The following is a 15,748-nucleotide window of genomic DNA, read 5'->3' on the forward strand; positions in this document are numbered from 1 at the left end:
AATTTTTGTTGCAAATCCAATATTAAAAAAGAATAACACATGGGACACTACATAAATGCTGATGACCTTCAAATTCAAAAAAGTTTAAAAAAATTATATAGAAAAGAACAACAAAACCATTTTTTGTTGCAAATCAGATATTAATTTGAAACTGTACACAATAGAAAACCTGAAATCCTTCCTCTCTTTCTATCTCCCTGTATACTCTCTCTCTAACAGAAGGTCCGAAGAGGGAGGTTGAACGTGGTCCAATCTCTCTCTATCTCAGTCCCTATCTCTATGTAACAAATCGACAAAGTTAAACACTTGCGAGATTGGACAAGGGTTTCGTCTCTCAGCCTCTGTCTCTCCTAGTCTCATTCTTTCTAACAGAAGATCCGACAATGGAGGTCCGACGAGGTTCAGTCATTCTCTCTCTAACAGATTGACAAAGTTAAAGCCTCGCCGGATTTGGCGAACACAATCTGTCAAGGGTTCAAACACGATGGCCCTTGCTAGTGCAATGGTGGTACTAAGGTAGCAGTCGGTTTCTGGTGCTGGTAGCAATCTATTTCTCGTGGTGGCGATGTTATTTCTAATTTACGGGGGCACGAGTGTCATTTAACACATTTCAAATATTGTACATTTGTTTTAGACTTGTTTTGAAGTTTGAAAAACAGCTATTTTCAGCCCATTAAGACAAGGAGGACTTGATTCAATCAACATTTCAGATTTTCCTAAGAAAACCGAACTTCTAAAACCTAAATAGATTCCTATTCAGGTTCAAAATCTGAAATATCAAACAAACAAACAAACACAACTTTACACTTCAACCAAGGATCCGAGGGTTGCAGTTTTGAAACCTGGTTAAATACAAGTCTAATGTTTCCGATGATTCTAAAGTCTGTTACTTATTATTGGAGGATAATGATCAATATCGTGGAAAGATCAGAGTAGAAACTAAACTAACCAGAAAATTTCGGAGTTGGAGCAAACAATAGCACCTTCCATTGATTTATGATTCTTGTCGAAGTTTTTGATGTAACCGAGTGGGCTTCCACCCCCGTTTACTTGAAAACCGCTTATATATTTCTAGACGGACACCGTCGTTCCCCGTCAACTGGTGAGCGTATCGACGACGCATCCAAAATATGACCAAAATAACTTTCCTCCCAACCCGGCATTGAGATTGCCCAAGTCCTAATATTGAATGCAGCTCGCAAGAAAAGCTTTGACAGGGTTTATTTGAGGTGCAATAGATAAACCATGACTTCCTTTTTTTCTAGAGAAGAATAGATCAAAATACAACTACCAACTTTAGGCTTTCCTTGTAGATAACAGCAACTTGTATATATTTTATTATTTTTAGTCCTAAATCTGAACTATCAAAACAGGATTTATTCAGTACTCTGAACATTCCACACCATCTATAATTTAATTAAATATATAACACACTCTAACATCATTTGAGATCTTACAAGTAATAGTAATTATCTTAATTAATAATCAAGGAATATAAAAAGAAATGTCAGGTGTTCACCAAATCATCATCATTTGGCTGGTTGAGGTTTAGTTTGAGCAGTAGCTGCAGACATTACGCGTAATCGACTTGCTATTTCCGTAAACGATGGACGAGCCACAGGGTCAGGGGCCCAGCATTCTTCCATTAGATTTCTCCAGTCAGGGTCGCAGAAGTCTGGAACTCGTGGCCTCAACGTGTTACTCACGATACCACCTGCACGAAAACGGAAGAAGACTAGCCTTCATGAGCACTTTAGGGTAAATAAGTATTAATAGCAAAACAACACCAACATTACCAAATTTTCTCCTCCCCCACCTTGCAGACTGCGTACCCAATTTCCCGTACCCTTTTTGGGTGGGTTTTGCAATGCAGTAACCCAAAATGAGCGTACTAGAATTTTTAGTCTTAATTAACCCGAAGTCTTTGTAAATATCTATAAACTCGACTAGTTGAGTAGTTAACTACAAGATGTTTCTTCAATTAACTTGTTAGATTGTAAGTTTTATGGAGATAGGATGTCTGAGAGTAAGTGCATCTATTATAAATGCACGATAAGTATATATTGTCTAGGAAAATAGTCCAAAACGTACTACGCTCGAAAATGGCGTACCGAAGAAGGATACCCTAGCATACCCAATACTAACATGGTAGTGTACCGGTACGGCGGTACCACCTAACATTGGGCCATACTGGGAGTGGGTTTTATTGAAGTAAACACAACCCAAACCTTGACATCCCTTCTCCCACCACCAAAAGAAACCATCTATAGTATACTGACTCTTCGCACCCATTTACAGCGAACCTGTTATTATGTGCAACTCCCTCGTCTCGAGGTCTCGTAAATATGTAGATATTCACGTTGTTAAAGTTTATTCTGCTTCTCCAAGGGAAAGAATCCTGAATTTAAAGCATATTGTACAATTACAGAATTAAATTTCACTCCTCAGTTCACGGCTGTATTTCTTTTATTTTATTGATTGTATTAGAGAAATAACAGGGTCCAGCCCAGAAGTCAGTGTCTGAAAGTACAGTTAGAGATCAGTTATATAGGCTCCTAATATAGCTTTTATGAAAGATCAGAAAGTACTCAAGCTTGAAGTTCATAACATACCTATAATGGCACCGTAATGCATGTTAGCATAAGGTTCTTCACCTGTGAGAATCTCCCACAACACAATTCCGAAGGAGAATACATCAACCTAACATCAATAAACACTGTTAAATGATAATAGGTGAAGAACATATTTCGGGGCTTACCGCATACGGAAAAATTTGAGGTGGTTAGAGTGATCTGAGGTAAATCAACAATAGTGGAAAAAAAAGCCTAGTTTGTAATTACCATGTATAAGTAGTGAGCTATAAGAAACGAGAAATTTTGCCATAATATGAGTCAATTGGATTATCAGCTACCACAGTCAGAAATATCAAATAGTCGGGAAGACCCAATACAGCCTCGACTCTCTAGACATAAAAAATAATGACTTCATAATTTCATGGCCCAACAAATTCCACGCTACTTCAAACATCCAAAATTTCAAATACTGAAGTACTATAGTTTATATACAAGAGGATGGAAAAGGCTCTTCTATGCAAATTAACTACATAATTTCATTTGAAGTAGGAATAGCGTACCTTCTCAGAAACTTTGCTACTACTGCCATTTAATAACTCTGGAGCCATCCATGGCAGTGTCCCCCGCACACCACCAGTAACCAGGGTATTTCTCTTTATTTTTGACAGCCCAAAATCGCCAACCTGTTCGATAACATATCTTGGTTATCTCTTACAGTATCAAGCTTAGAACAGTAACTGAAGACCACCGACAATGTAAAACAAAATCTTTGAGAAGATTTCATAAATTAAATGAATAGCATGGAAATAATTACCTTGCAAATAGGTCTTGAAGGATCTCTAAGGTTCACCAGCAAGTTATCACACTTCAAATCAAAATGGACAATGTTCTTAGAATGCAAATACTCCATTCCAAAAGCGGCATCCATTGCAATTATCAGCCTCTTGCGACGGTCAAGATGCCTGAATTTTATAACAACAAGAATTGTAGCAAGATTAAAGGAACTGAAGTGGAAATAATGATTTAATAAGATAATCGTCAACCAAATATACCTCTCCTGACGTACTAAAACATGCCTCAGAGAACCATTCACCATGAATTCTGTTAATGTTGCCATTGTCCCTCCTGGACCATCTTGAACTACACCATAGAAAGCCACAACATTTGGATGGTGAAGCTTTGAGAGGATATCAGCTTCTCTCCAGAACTCCACGGTCTGGAAACAGAAAGGTAATATAACACGGACACTGGTAAGAATATCCATATACATCTCTACTACTATTGATATCTGAAATTGGCACACAGACACCTATTGATATCCAAAAGACATTAGCCTAGAGCTATATGGTATTTTCTAGTCCTAACGTGATCGCGAGAAAGTTCATACAAAATTAGAAGCTGTAGTGAGACTGTCTGCGATTGTCTTGTACTAGTATCTGCATATCCGACACAGCAAAATATACTACTAAGGGTAGCCATGTTGCATAGGTCAGATATTATGACCTGAAGAAACAAAAAAAATAACATTTCTAGTTAGGCTGATAAGGGGATCAGAAGGAAAATTACATGTCATGTTCATAACACATTACGAGTGCTCATAAAAAGGTCTGAAATAAGGCAGTTCATAAATCATTGGGAAGAATCATAATGCATATAAGCATATTTGAGATATATGAGAATTCACGGGATTTCACAAGCGGAGGACTTCGGTCAGTAAAAAGTCAATTTTGGACTCCCGTCAATTATAGTTTTTTTCCACAATAATTTTGCCTAACTGTAAGATTAGTCCAGAAAACTTTTGGACTAATTGCCTATTTTTTGTTGAGTCAGGACTAATTGTCCCTTTTGTGACACCCAATGGATTTTAGGGCCATTTTTGCATTTATATTTCTTTACATATACATTCACATACATATATATATGTTAAGAATAACAGTTGTTGCTTTTAAGAAAATAGAATGTTAGCAACTTGATATATAAAGTAAGAAAAATGTTTTTCTCCGCAAACTGTGGATATATGAAATAACCAAAGACCGATAATCACATCATTTTCAAGGATTAAAAGCTAGAAAATAACTTTTCACTCAAAGAAGCATTAAATCTGAGAGATGGACACCCTGAAATATATTAGAATCTTTAACTCTCTTCATAAAACTTAGAAAATAAGACCATAGTCAAATACTGTAAATGAAGTAAAAAAAAACAAAAGTAACAGAATTGTGAAATCAGACAGTAGCTTGGTGATCCATTCTTCTGAGTTGCAACACGTGAAAAGTCTGCGGATTATCTACTAACAAGTGAAGACAATTTAATTGATTAATTAATCCTATTTGTCAAAAACCTTACCAGTCTCTCTTGCTCAGACGATCGACCGGTAAAACAACTCTTCTTAATTCGTTTAATTGCAACATCTGTTCCCCTCCACTTTCCATGATAGACAGTACCAAATGTACCCGAACCGAGTTCTCTCAACTCTTCAAGATCTTCATTCTTTATGATCTGTTAAAAATTAATCGAGATGAACAAAAGTTCAAGGCCACACTCAAATATATGGTAGCAAGGAAGTGAAAAGACTGCAGTTAAGCAAACCTATGTCAAACGTCATAACAGCATTACTTGCATAAAATGACGGAGTTTACCAACATAAGTGATAGATATGGATGGCAGCAACAACCATTAATAGGGTTTACAACTAAGAGAACTCAAAAGAAGGATTGCAGGGCCCACATTCTGATTTGGCACGTCCTAGATGAAGGGCTCACTTGGAACCTCGAATAATGTGTCTAATCCAGATTGGTCTATAGGGAACTTCAAAAATTTATATAATATTAATTAGGGTGGTTAAGTATAGTCAAAAGTATTTAATTAGGGTACTCAGACTTTAAAGTCTTGTATAGTTTTAAGAGTTTAGTCAATTCCCAAGTCTGAAAGTAAATATAGTTGCAATATCAAGGGTTGGTATTATGTCCATATAAGTGTAGTATTTCTGATATTCAGAGAAAATATAGATATTTGAAGAAGTAATCAGCTACTAGTTTGTGTGATGCAAACCTAGCCTTAGGCGTGACGCTTAATGTAGCAGATTCTACTACTACTAGTCAATTCCTAAGTCTGAAAGTAAATATAGTTGCGATATCAAGGGTTAGTATTATGTCTATATAAGTGTAGTATTTCTGATGTTCAGAGAAAATATAGATATTTGAAGAAGTAATCAGCTACTAGATTGTGTGATGCAAACCTAGCCTTAGGTGTGACGCTTAATGCATCTACGAGTGATTCCTAGATTCTACTACTACTAGTTAACCTACCACTAGTGTGATACCTAAGGCGTCTAGGTGGATTGCTAGATTGAACTAATGTGATACCAGGACTTATCTATTATTTAATAATTTTCTTGTCTTCAATCAATCCCCTTTCCCCGTTCTTGTCCTACATCAATTAATAGGGAGTCAAACAAAAAGAGGAGAAAAAAATAATTAAGCAAAATGAGATCACTTCCATTTCTTTATCACAATAGAGTTCACGAATAATATGTAACAAGTGAAATTATTTGATTCATCTTTACAACTAAAAGTACACAAAGTTGATGGTGATTGGTGGGGCCAACGCCCCAAAAAGGTTTTACGCCTAAAGGCATAAAAGGCTGACTACCAATTTTCAAAGAAAAACAAGACCACATATTATTAATAAAAAATAAAAAACATCACATTTTATTTTTACTCAAATACAATAATATAAAGTCTCAAGTGACTAACAAGTCAAAAACAAGACCTCATTGTATTAGAGTCGCATAAACTCCCTGTCAAAAAAGGGAAGGTAACAACAACCAAAAGCAGATTCAGAGAAGGAAATGACTTGCCATTGTTCAGCGGGGGCTTTTGTTTTGCGTTTCATTGTTTGATTGTTAAATACGCAGCAGTGACAATGGCTAGTGGTACTGACACTGAAATACTACTACGTACAAACCCAACCCATATACTTGAGGTTATTTTAATATATTGACCGTGAAAATATGTTAAACAGTGTAACCCTATGATGCCTAAAAGACAAGAAAAAACACAGTAGAGCATCTTAAAAAAATGGCGATACTAATTATATCATTTGCATAATATTTCCAGCATTTAAGTATATTTGTAACTATTTGATACTAACCTAAATGTTTCTAGGAAACACTTCTTGGGACCCAGATTTATACTAAAAGAGATTTAAACCTCACTTGAAACATATTGAAGTTACATGCTCTGATGTGTATAGTTAGCACTTTGTATTTTCAGATAAAAAATGGAATTAGACTAGGAATTTTAGATAACGTGCCTTGGGATAGGCAAAATGGTTAATTGCCTTATTTTCAAAAAGAGGTAACTTGGAACTCACGACAAGCAATGCACCTTACATACAGAAACGCTATGAACCAACCCGTACAGGACATACGCATGCATGTGTCATGTGTCTAATATCAATTTGTAAACAACATACTGCAAGACCTTTCATTAGAAAGAAAAAAACATATTGCAAGACTATCAGACATACCTGCAAGGTAGTGAAATCAATATCTGCCAAAGAAGATTCGAAGAGGCTTCCGCCAATATTACCAATTTCTGCCTGAAGTATCAAACACGTAAGAAAACAATATTTTGCTACAGGAAAGTTTGTAAAGAACAGCATCTGGTGAAGAAAAAAACACTTCAAAGAAGACAAAAAGGGTACCTCATCTGTATCCGGAATTCCTGGGCTGTTCTCTGCTTTTGAGAAAGACGTGTCATCATAATGTGGATTTTCACTGTCCTTGACCTGGGAAGGACTGTAACCAGATCTTGAATCCATAGTATCAGCTCCTATGACATTTGTGGAGTCTCGTTCAATTTCCCCATGAAAGCCTACTTCATCAGTCTTTGGAGGCGGTTGGTTGGCTCCAGGGAGCTCTTCGATAATGTTAGTAAGCGAAGATGAAAATCCGAAGTCCTGGTCCATCAGAGAAACATCTTTTCTAGCAAACTCACCCTGTGCCAATTTTTGGAAGAATGACCAACGTTTAGGCTCGGGGTTCTCCATGTCCAAGCTCAATCCAGTTCCATCGTTGTAAAAGGAACTAATACCAGAAGCATCCTCGGCGTTTCTTGCCTTGGAAAATACATCAGAAAGAAAATCACGGGGGAAGCGATCATTGATATCAATAAGAATGTCTCCATGTTCCTTTGTATTGACAGTAGCAGTTCGTTCTGCTTGAGAAACAGGTCTAGCTGAGGTTCCAGTCCAACCAGCAGGATCTTTGTCTCCGACAGCATTATTAACTTTGAAAGGCTTGGCAGCCTTGGGAGGCTTAGAGGCAGCCTCTTCCTGGAGCTTAACAGAAGATCCTTTCCCTGCAGACGGATATTCTGACCCAACTGTATCTGAACCATCAGCTTTATGGTTACTTCTGACTGCTGCACTTTCACCATCTTTTGAGTATTCATCTTGCTGTTTAAGAGCGTCTTTGTCGTCTAGTTGAGTAGGTAGCAGATGCTTTAACTCTGGTTTCTGAGTCTGTGACTTGGGATCAAACTGCCTCGTTTGACTGCTTGTACCAGCGAACTCTTTATACTTTTCAAATTCCATTAATCCTTCTTCAACAGTTGGCGGATTTGCATGAAGTGGTGGTTCAGTGAGGGCTTCCTGCTGCACCAATCCAGAACGTGTCTGCGATGTCAGAAATTGAGAGCCAAACGAATCGTCTGACTTTGTTAATCGATTATGTAACTCCGACTCTGCCGGCTTGTAATATATTCTCTCAGAATGGAAGACACTTGGAGGAAGCATAGGAGAGCTAAATTCAGTAGAATCTGCCTCAGATTCAGCATATCCTAGTGTAAATGCTCCGCCGTCGTGTTCATTATAAGTTTTATCTGCTTCTGTCAAAACTGAACTCTGTACAATATTTTGCTGGATCACGTTTTCTTTTGGAGCCAAATATGGCGCTCCTCTACCTGTCAGTAATGGGCCTTCCTTTTGAAAGTTTTGATGGGTAGAGCCATCATATTGTGTTGAAGAAAAATCATTTTCGGTAGAATACCTTTGATCTGACTTGCTATCAAAGGGTTCTGCTTCGGTCACTAAAACTTCAGAATCGTGTACTTGGAAGCCACCATAGGCATGCCCTTGTTGCGGTGGCGGGTGTCCATGGGCAACAACTTGAATTGGTGTCCCAAAAGGTACAGAATTGGAGGAATGGATATTTTCTCCATAATGCAGTGGCGCTGTGGATGGAATCAAAAACCTACCGTCTACATTGATAGCAGAGAATGGATGGTGTGCTGCTTGTACATGTTGCAATACTTGACCGTTATAAGAGTGCAGATGGTCTTCATGAGCAGCAGAAATACTTGTTTGCAGTGGCTGAGATGATTGATTAGGGAGAGGATGCACCTGAGTACCTGCTACAGGTGCAGAGCTAGCATGAGCCAAACCTGCTGCAGCTCTAGATATCTCTGTTTCGGTATTGAGACTGAATAACTGATCAAGATCGTTTCCTGAAGTGCTTGCTAAAAGGCCACTTGAGTTCTTTCTTGTTCCCAGGTCCATGCCATTAACGGCAACGACATATTGTATTTCAGAATCCTCATTTCTACTTCCCAGACCAAAATGAGGGTCTTCTAAATCACTCAAGGAGACCAGAAACATCCTAGGCTTTTTAGATTTCTCCCCGTCATCCGAGAAGTTACATTCCTCCATCATATTCTGAAGATCCTCATCAGAAGAGACAGAAACCAATGCATCAAGATCCTCGCCAGGGAGCTGGTATTTGATAGTATGAGACTGGTTATACACAGACAATGTTTTCTGCATAAGTTCCTGCAAGGAAATGTCCTTGTTTATCCGAATAATACGAGTTTCACCTCCAACATACCTAAGCTTTCCATCGCTAGGTCGTGGCAAGATTTTACCACCAAAGCTGCACAGGAACTTAATCCTTGTTGAGGAGCTATCAGATGCTCCTGAAGAGGCATATCCATGAGGAACTCCTCGACTACTACCATTGTGTGATATTGTACGAGGGCCTGGTCGGATAGACTCGTATCTGTTGTCATTTCTAGAGTCCTTTCTCCCAAAATCCTCCAAGGGTACTCTTCCAACTGATGAAAGCATTGAAATATCTGAACCACTTTCGGATCCTGTATGACTAATACCTAGAATGCCTTTCAGATCCATATAGCCAGTGGGATCACTAGCAGCATGTGGAGTCAAGGGCTTTCCGGAATTTACACGTTCTCTCATAAATTCAAAAGCAAACTCCTCACCTGTCTGAATGGAAAAGTTCACAGGTTTAGCTCCAACTGTTACACTGAAATCTGGTGGTCTGATATTTGTATTTATGGAACTTGAAGGATCCTGAACAACCCTCTGACTTGAAGAGTCCAATCGCTCATTTCTAGCTTCTACAGCATTGTTATGGAGACGTTCGTAGCTTTTTGACTGCTCCATCAAGCCTTTGCCTGATTTATCCCCTCACAGAACTGGTAATCACATTCATATTTGTGGAGACAATTCCAGGATGCGACTAGCAAAAAGTTTGCTGATTGATGACATCTTCAATATACGACGGTTAGGTTTCTCAACAAGGCGTCTGAGAGAAGAAATGAGCTTTCTCTTTCCGGTTGAGAACACTACTCGGATAGCACAAGTACTCTCTTTTGAAGCAAGTTTGGCCAATCACTAATCCCTCCAACAACTCAATAACCTTCAAGGGTGCATGAAACTGAAAAAGTACCCAAGAAATATCATGTCTAGGAAGATCAAGTAACAAAGACAACAGTATTACCGATATTCTAGAAGTATCAGCAGGCACCAAATAAATCATTTCTCGTAGAAATAATTAAAACAAAATGATACCGCATTTATGTAAAGATATAACATAATACATTATTTTTCACTTGTTATGTTCACTAGTCTTTGTCACTTAGCTACATAAATATAAAGACTTAAATAATTGACAAACAATGATTAGAAATGTTGTCACTTCTTATGTTGTATTCTTTTTTTTCTGTAGATGCTTAGGACTCGAGGTGAAAACATACAACCTCGCCTTAAGGCACATTTCGAGGCCGAATTTCATAACATGGGGAACAATCACACACTTCGATGACGTACACTCCATGGATGGTGGTCCTATCAACCTCGCGCTCCCCCTTTGCGACCAGCAATAATAGACTTCAATGCCGTACACTTCATGTATGGCGAAAAATGCGAAAAATTATGATGCCATGTGAAATACTACCTAGACCCTCATTTCTCAAACCTAAGGATATGCTGATATAAGGTGCCAATTCAATAGAGTCTGGTAAATACTTGACTTTGCTGGTGCACTACTTCGCAACTAATGAAATAAATGATATAAACTTACCAACATAGATAATACCCAATAACTCCAACAACAGAAAAGCAAAGAAGTTTTTTCTAGCATTAAAAGATCATCTGTAGGGAAAAATCGATCTTTACAAACTACTATAGAATAAATAACAAAATATTTATATTACTAATAAAATTGCAAAAGTAAACAAGAAAAAGAAATATCAGCATAGTATTATGGTAAACTTTATGTACTGCCGTCTAAGTAGAGGAATATCTGTGAAGGTGTTGAGAAACCAAAGATAGTCTAAAGATCATTGAACACGATCAAAATGCAAAAAGGACTAACCTAATTTCTTGTATAAACTTTCCCCTGCATATTCTCCAATATAATATTCGTAAGATTATTAGGAAATTCACTTATTAATATGCAGAATCTGAACTTCCTCTAGCTTAGCTTTACAATTTGAAAGCTTTCATATTGACAATTCACCATCACAGTTCATCACCCTAGAAGTAATAGTATGTACCCTAACTCGATTAAACAAACTATCTCAAAGTTCCACCTTTACCAAACCCTAGTCAGGGAAACTTCACGCCCCCTATATTATTGGTAACTAAAAATGGAACCAACTATATCACAGATCAAGTGTTAACCTAATATTTTCCCCATCTCTTTGACCTCTCGAATAACTCAAAACTCCTCAAATTAGGGCTAGACAACAACTACAGAAAGGTCAAATCTAAAGATGCAATCAGGATTAAAATAAATCAGAACTCACAAAATACATAATATCATATCAGATTCGATATTAGTTTAGCAGATCGGGAATCAAATCGGCGGAAATTAAAAACCTCAATTTTGATCTAAACAAAACATACCTAAGGAGGGCAGTGTGATATTAGTGGAAGCTTGACAGTATAACGAATGAGGTATATCCACCTGAAGAATCTGTTTGAAATCTGAAAGGAAGAATCTCGCTAATGGAAGAAAGATCTCCTTCTTTTTCTCATTTCTAAAATTTTTCAGACAGAAAAGACGGCTATTTGTTTCTTCTCTTTTAACGTTACTAGGTATAGCACGAACATTTTTTTTGTGAAATTTATGTAAGTAAGCAAGTGGTGGATTGAGATAAAATTATGGACTAATGGCGTAACAAAAGAAGAAAGAAAGGTAATAAACTTATGTCGGGGATTAAAAAAATGTTAGGAATAAAAACTTTTTACATTTAGATAATAGAAAGTTAATCATAATGATGTATTATCATTTCTCAATATCTAAATGTATCTTCTAATTACTAAGTTATGTCACTATAGAGAGGCATATACATAATAAATTAAGAGGATCTGGTATCTGACATGGGGAAAAAAATAGTAGGAAAAATTACAGGAAATAAACCATACTTGTTTTTTCGAGATTATAGCAAGCCTCTTTTGATAAGATACATCGTAAAAATGAACCAAACCTCTGTGTGTATTAATCATAAGCATAATATAATGAAAAGTGTATAGTAGAAGTAAAACTCTTGAGCCAACACTGAAAAATTATAAATACGTGTTAGAAATTCTTAATATGAGATATTAATGTTCAATTTTTTTCGGACATAGAATAAATCTGAATGGAAAATAGATATAATTAGGAGTCTCAAATATTAAATTTCCTCAATTTTAACTTACCCAAATACATCAAACTCTCTTGAGAAATCGAATTCGGATGTAAATGAGACATCTCTTCCTCTAAACATAAATGTATTCCAAGTAAACAGCTTGAATTATGAAAAATATATTAGGTTGGAGATAGAACCAGAATATTACCTATTATATAAAATAGGATGTTGAGTGCAAAACAAAAGTAACATAACACAATTAGAGAATGAGCTAGATATTACCTATAGAGTTTGATAACAGAAATCAATTTGGTCTTTGTGATGATATCTGTAAATCTACAATTGAAAGAAAATTGAAACATAATTTAGCTTGATGGTAGACCATTTGTTGTGATTGTTTTTCAATTGAAATAGGATTTAATCCTGGTATTAATTATTTTCTCCATCGATGGTGTAAAAAATAATGGTGGAGTAAAAGTTGTTGTTACTAATGTGATTTGTAACTGAAGAAATAGGAGTAAATCCTAGTATTAATTATTTTCTCCATTTATGGTGTAAAAAATAATGGTGAAGTAAAAGTTGTTACTAATGAAATTTATAACTGAAATGTGACAATGGAGAATCATTTCGATAGAGGGTCAAGATTTATCATGGGATAACGAACGGCTAGATTTATCTTTGGTTTGTCTTTTTGTTTGTCTTTGGTTTGTCCCAGTCAGCACTCAACATCTTATTTTATATAATAGATTGTAAATAAATATAATTACTCTGTTATAGCATCTCCAATGGGAGTATAGGACACTCAATCTCTAACACTTAGGTGTCGTTTGGCAACTAAAAGTAGAAGTTTTGCTTGTAATAGAAGTTTCAAAAATATATTTCGCAAAAATGTTACTTATAAGTAAAAAAAGTCAAAATGTTAATTTGTTAACTCAATTTACTTTTGAGAATTTTATTTTTATTTCTGATAAAGATACTTGATTTTAATTGAATTTGTTTATGATTTCTACAATTACTCTCGTATACGAAGTAGTGGTCATATTGGTGATAGTGGTGGTGCGATGAAGGTATGGTTATGGGGTGTGGTGGTGGTTGAGGTTTGATGGTGGTGGTGGTAGAGGTATGATGATGGCAGAGGTGGTGGTTGTGGTGGAGGTATGGGTGGTGGCGGAGATACGATGGTGGCAAATAGGGGTGGGAATCGGGCGGGTATGGGTACCCACAGGTAACTTAGTCTCGGGTTCGGGCGGGTCGGGTAACTATTCTACTTGACCACTCGGACACTCGGGTAAATCGGGCAGGTATTTTTTTTATTTTCTCACTGATCAAAGCCCGCCCACGCTCATGTAGAAGCTCGGGTCTTTCGGGATCGGGCGGGTCGGGCATCGGGTGATGCTTTAACTTGAGCCTTTCACATGTTAGAGATCCATGACAATGCTACTCACTTCACATCACTTATAAAAGCTTCCAAATAGCTTTGCTCATTAGTAAATGAATGATGTGGGACTAAGTATGAGAAGTGTGAACTTCAACTCTTACCTCTCATCATTTATCAAAGCTTGCTATAGCTTTCTCATTAGTAAATGAGCAATGTGGGACTAAACTACGTGGAGTATAAATTTTCTATGGACTTAAGAATATAGTCCCACATTGGAGACCACTGATAAAACTTCTTTGAGGTTGTGATAATAAAGCCAACATTCCCCAGCTCCTAGGCTTAAAGATTCACAATGATGCCTACCTGAGTACATATAAGTTGTTTGGGCGAAAAATTCATGAATTTTGTATCTTGTAATGGGCTTTGTGAAGTCCATTATTATTAATTTTAAGTGATAAAGCTTCGGGCGCCCCTCGGGTATAACATGTGGTCTCGGGCTCGGGCGGTTGCGCGGGTAAGCCTCCTCACCCGAGCCCGCCCGTTATATTTCTTCGGGTCGGGCGGGGTATGCCCATCTCGGGCATGGGCGTCCACGGGTAGGTTCGGACTCCGGGCTCCCATAACGGGTGACGGGCTTCCGGGTAGAAATCTCGCCCCTAGTGGCAATGGTGGTGGTGAAAGTACGGTGGTGGTGATGGTGGAAATGCAGTGGTGGTGGATAAGGTACGTGAACGATAGTGACAGAGTTATGGTGGTGGTGGTGGTATGGTGATGTTGGTAAAGGTGGTGGATAAGATATGTAGGTGGTGGTGGTGATAAAGGTACCGTGGTGGTGGTGATAAAGGTACCGTGGTGGTGAATGTATGGGGGCGGTGAAGGTATGGTGGTGGTGGTGGTGAAGGTACCATGGTGGTGGTGGAGCTACGAAGTGGTGGTGGGAAAAAATTATTTTAGCAAATAAGTTACTTTTGTCAACACAAGGGGGGAAAATTAGATCGTTTTAGCTAATTTTAGCTCCACCACCACCACGGTAAGCTAAAAAGTAACTTATTTAGCAAAGGTCGCGGTTTTGAGGAATAAAGAAAATTCTCCGGGGAATATATTCTCGAGAGAATTCAGATTTTTTTGAAAGTTCTCCGGGGAATAAATTTTTAAGGGGAACACAGAATACATTTTTTTGAAAGTTCTCCTCCATCTCATCACCTCTCTCTGCCACCTCATCTTCACGCCATCTCATCATCTTCTCCAGCGAAGGTCGCCGGCCGGCCAATTTTCCGGCCGGAGACCTTCAACATAAAAAAAAAAATTAAATTTTTTTCTCTCTCCAATTTTTTTTCCTTTCCTAACTCTCTCTCTAGAACAGATCTTAGAGAGAGAGGTGTTCATCACGAACAGACCTAGGTCTGTTCGGGAAACCTCTCTTTCTCTCTAGATCTGTTCTAGAGAGAGAGAGAGAAGAGGGAAAAAAAATTGGAAAGAGAATTTTTTTTTATGTTTGAAGGTCGCCGGCCGGAAAATTGGCCGGTCGGCGACCTTCGCCGTAGAAGATGATGAGATGGCGTGAAGATGAGGTGGTAGAGAGAGGTGATGAGATGGAGGAGCCTTTTCTTTTAGCATCTTCTAAAATTAGAGCCCCTTAGCAATAAAAAGAAACATAAAAGTAAATCTTATTTGACTAGTTTTAAGAAAAGTCTTTATTCCCCGGAGAATTTTCTTTATTCCCTAAAGCCGCGGCCTTAGCAAATGATCTAATTTTTTCCCCACCTTTTAGATGGGAAAGTTGATTTCTCTCTCTCTCTCTATTTCTCTCCTACCGTAACTCTCTCTTCATTTTTGTCAACACAAGGGGGTTTGAGGGTTCGAAT

At 37.6% G+C, this 15,748-nt stretch overlaps 1 protein-coding gene across 3 annotated transcripts; it reads right to left on the reverse strand.

The window, feature by feature from the left end:
- Window positions 1–1,307: 1,307 nt before the first annotated feature.
- On the reverse strand, window positions 1,308–11,923 carry LOC147557578 (RAF-like serine/threonine-protein kinase 24). 3 transcript variants are annotated; one of them, XM_086658386.1, is made up of 9 exons: window positions 11,781–11,923; window positions 7,281–10,308; window positions 7,104–7,175; window positions 4,920–5,072; window positions 3,626–3,789; window positions 3,388–3,535; window positions 3,134–3,256; window positions 2,613–2,700; window positions 1,308–1,714 (listed from the first exon to the last, which is right to left on the reverse strand). In XM_086658386.1, the coding sequence occupies exons 2-9, from the start codon at window positions 10,032–10,034 to the stop codon at window positions 1,530–1,532; spliced, it is 3,687 nt and encodes a 1,228-aa protein (XP_086514512.1). In that variant the 5' UTR covers window positions 10,035–10,308; window positions 11,781–11,923; the 3' UTR covers window positions 1,308–1,529. The 3 variants fall into 3 exon arrangements, with proteins under 3 accessions (XP_086514512.1, XP_086514513.1, XP_086514514.1); XM_086658387.1 differs by lacking the exon at window positions 11,781–11,923 and adding an exon at window positions 10,954–11,019; XM_086658388.1 differs by lacking the exon at window positions 11,781–11,923 and adding an exon at window positions 10,874–10,926 and having other exon boundaries at window positions 7,281–10,760.
- Window positions 11,924–15,748: the final 3,825 nt, after the last annotated feature.

Source organism: Eschscholzia californica, unplaced genomic scaffold, assembly GCF_041429995.1.
Source record: "Eschscholzia californica isolate CP2 unplaced genomic scaffold, dmEscCali1.0.p SCAF_2, whole genome shotgun sequence".
NCBI classification, from domain to species: domain Eukaryota; kingdom Viridiplantae; phylum Streptophyta; class Magnoliopsida; order Ranunculales; family Papaveraceae; genus Eschscholzia; species Eschscholzia californica.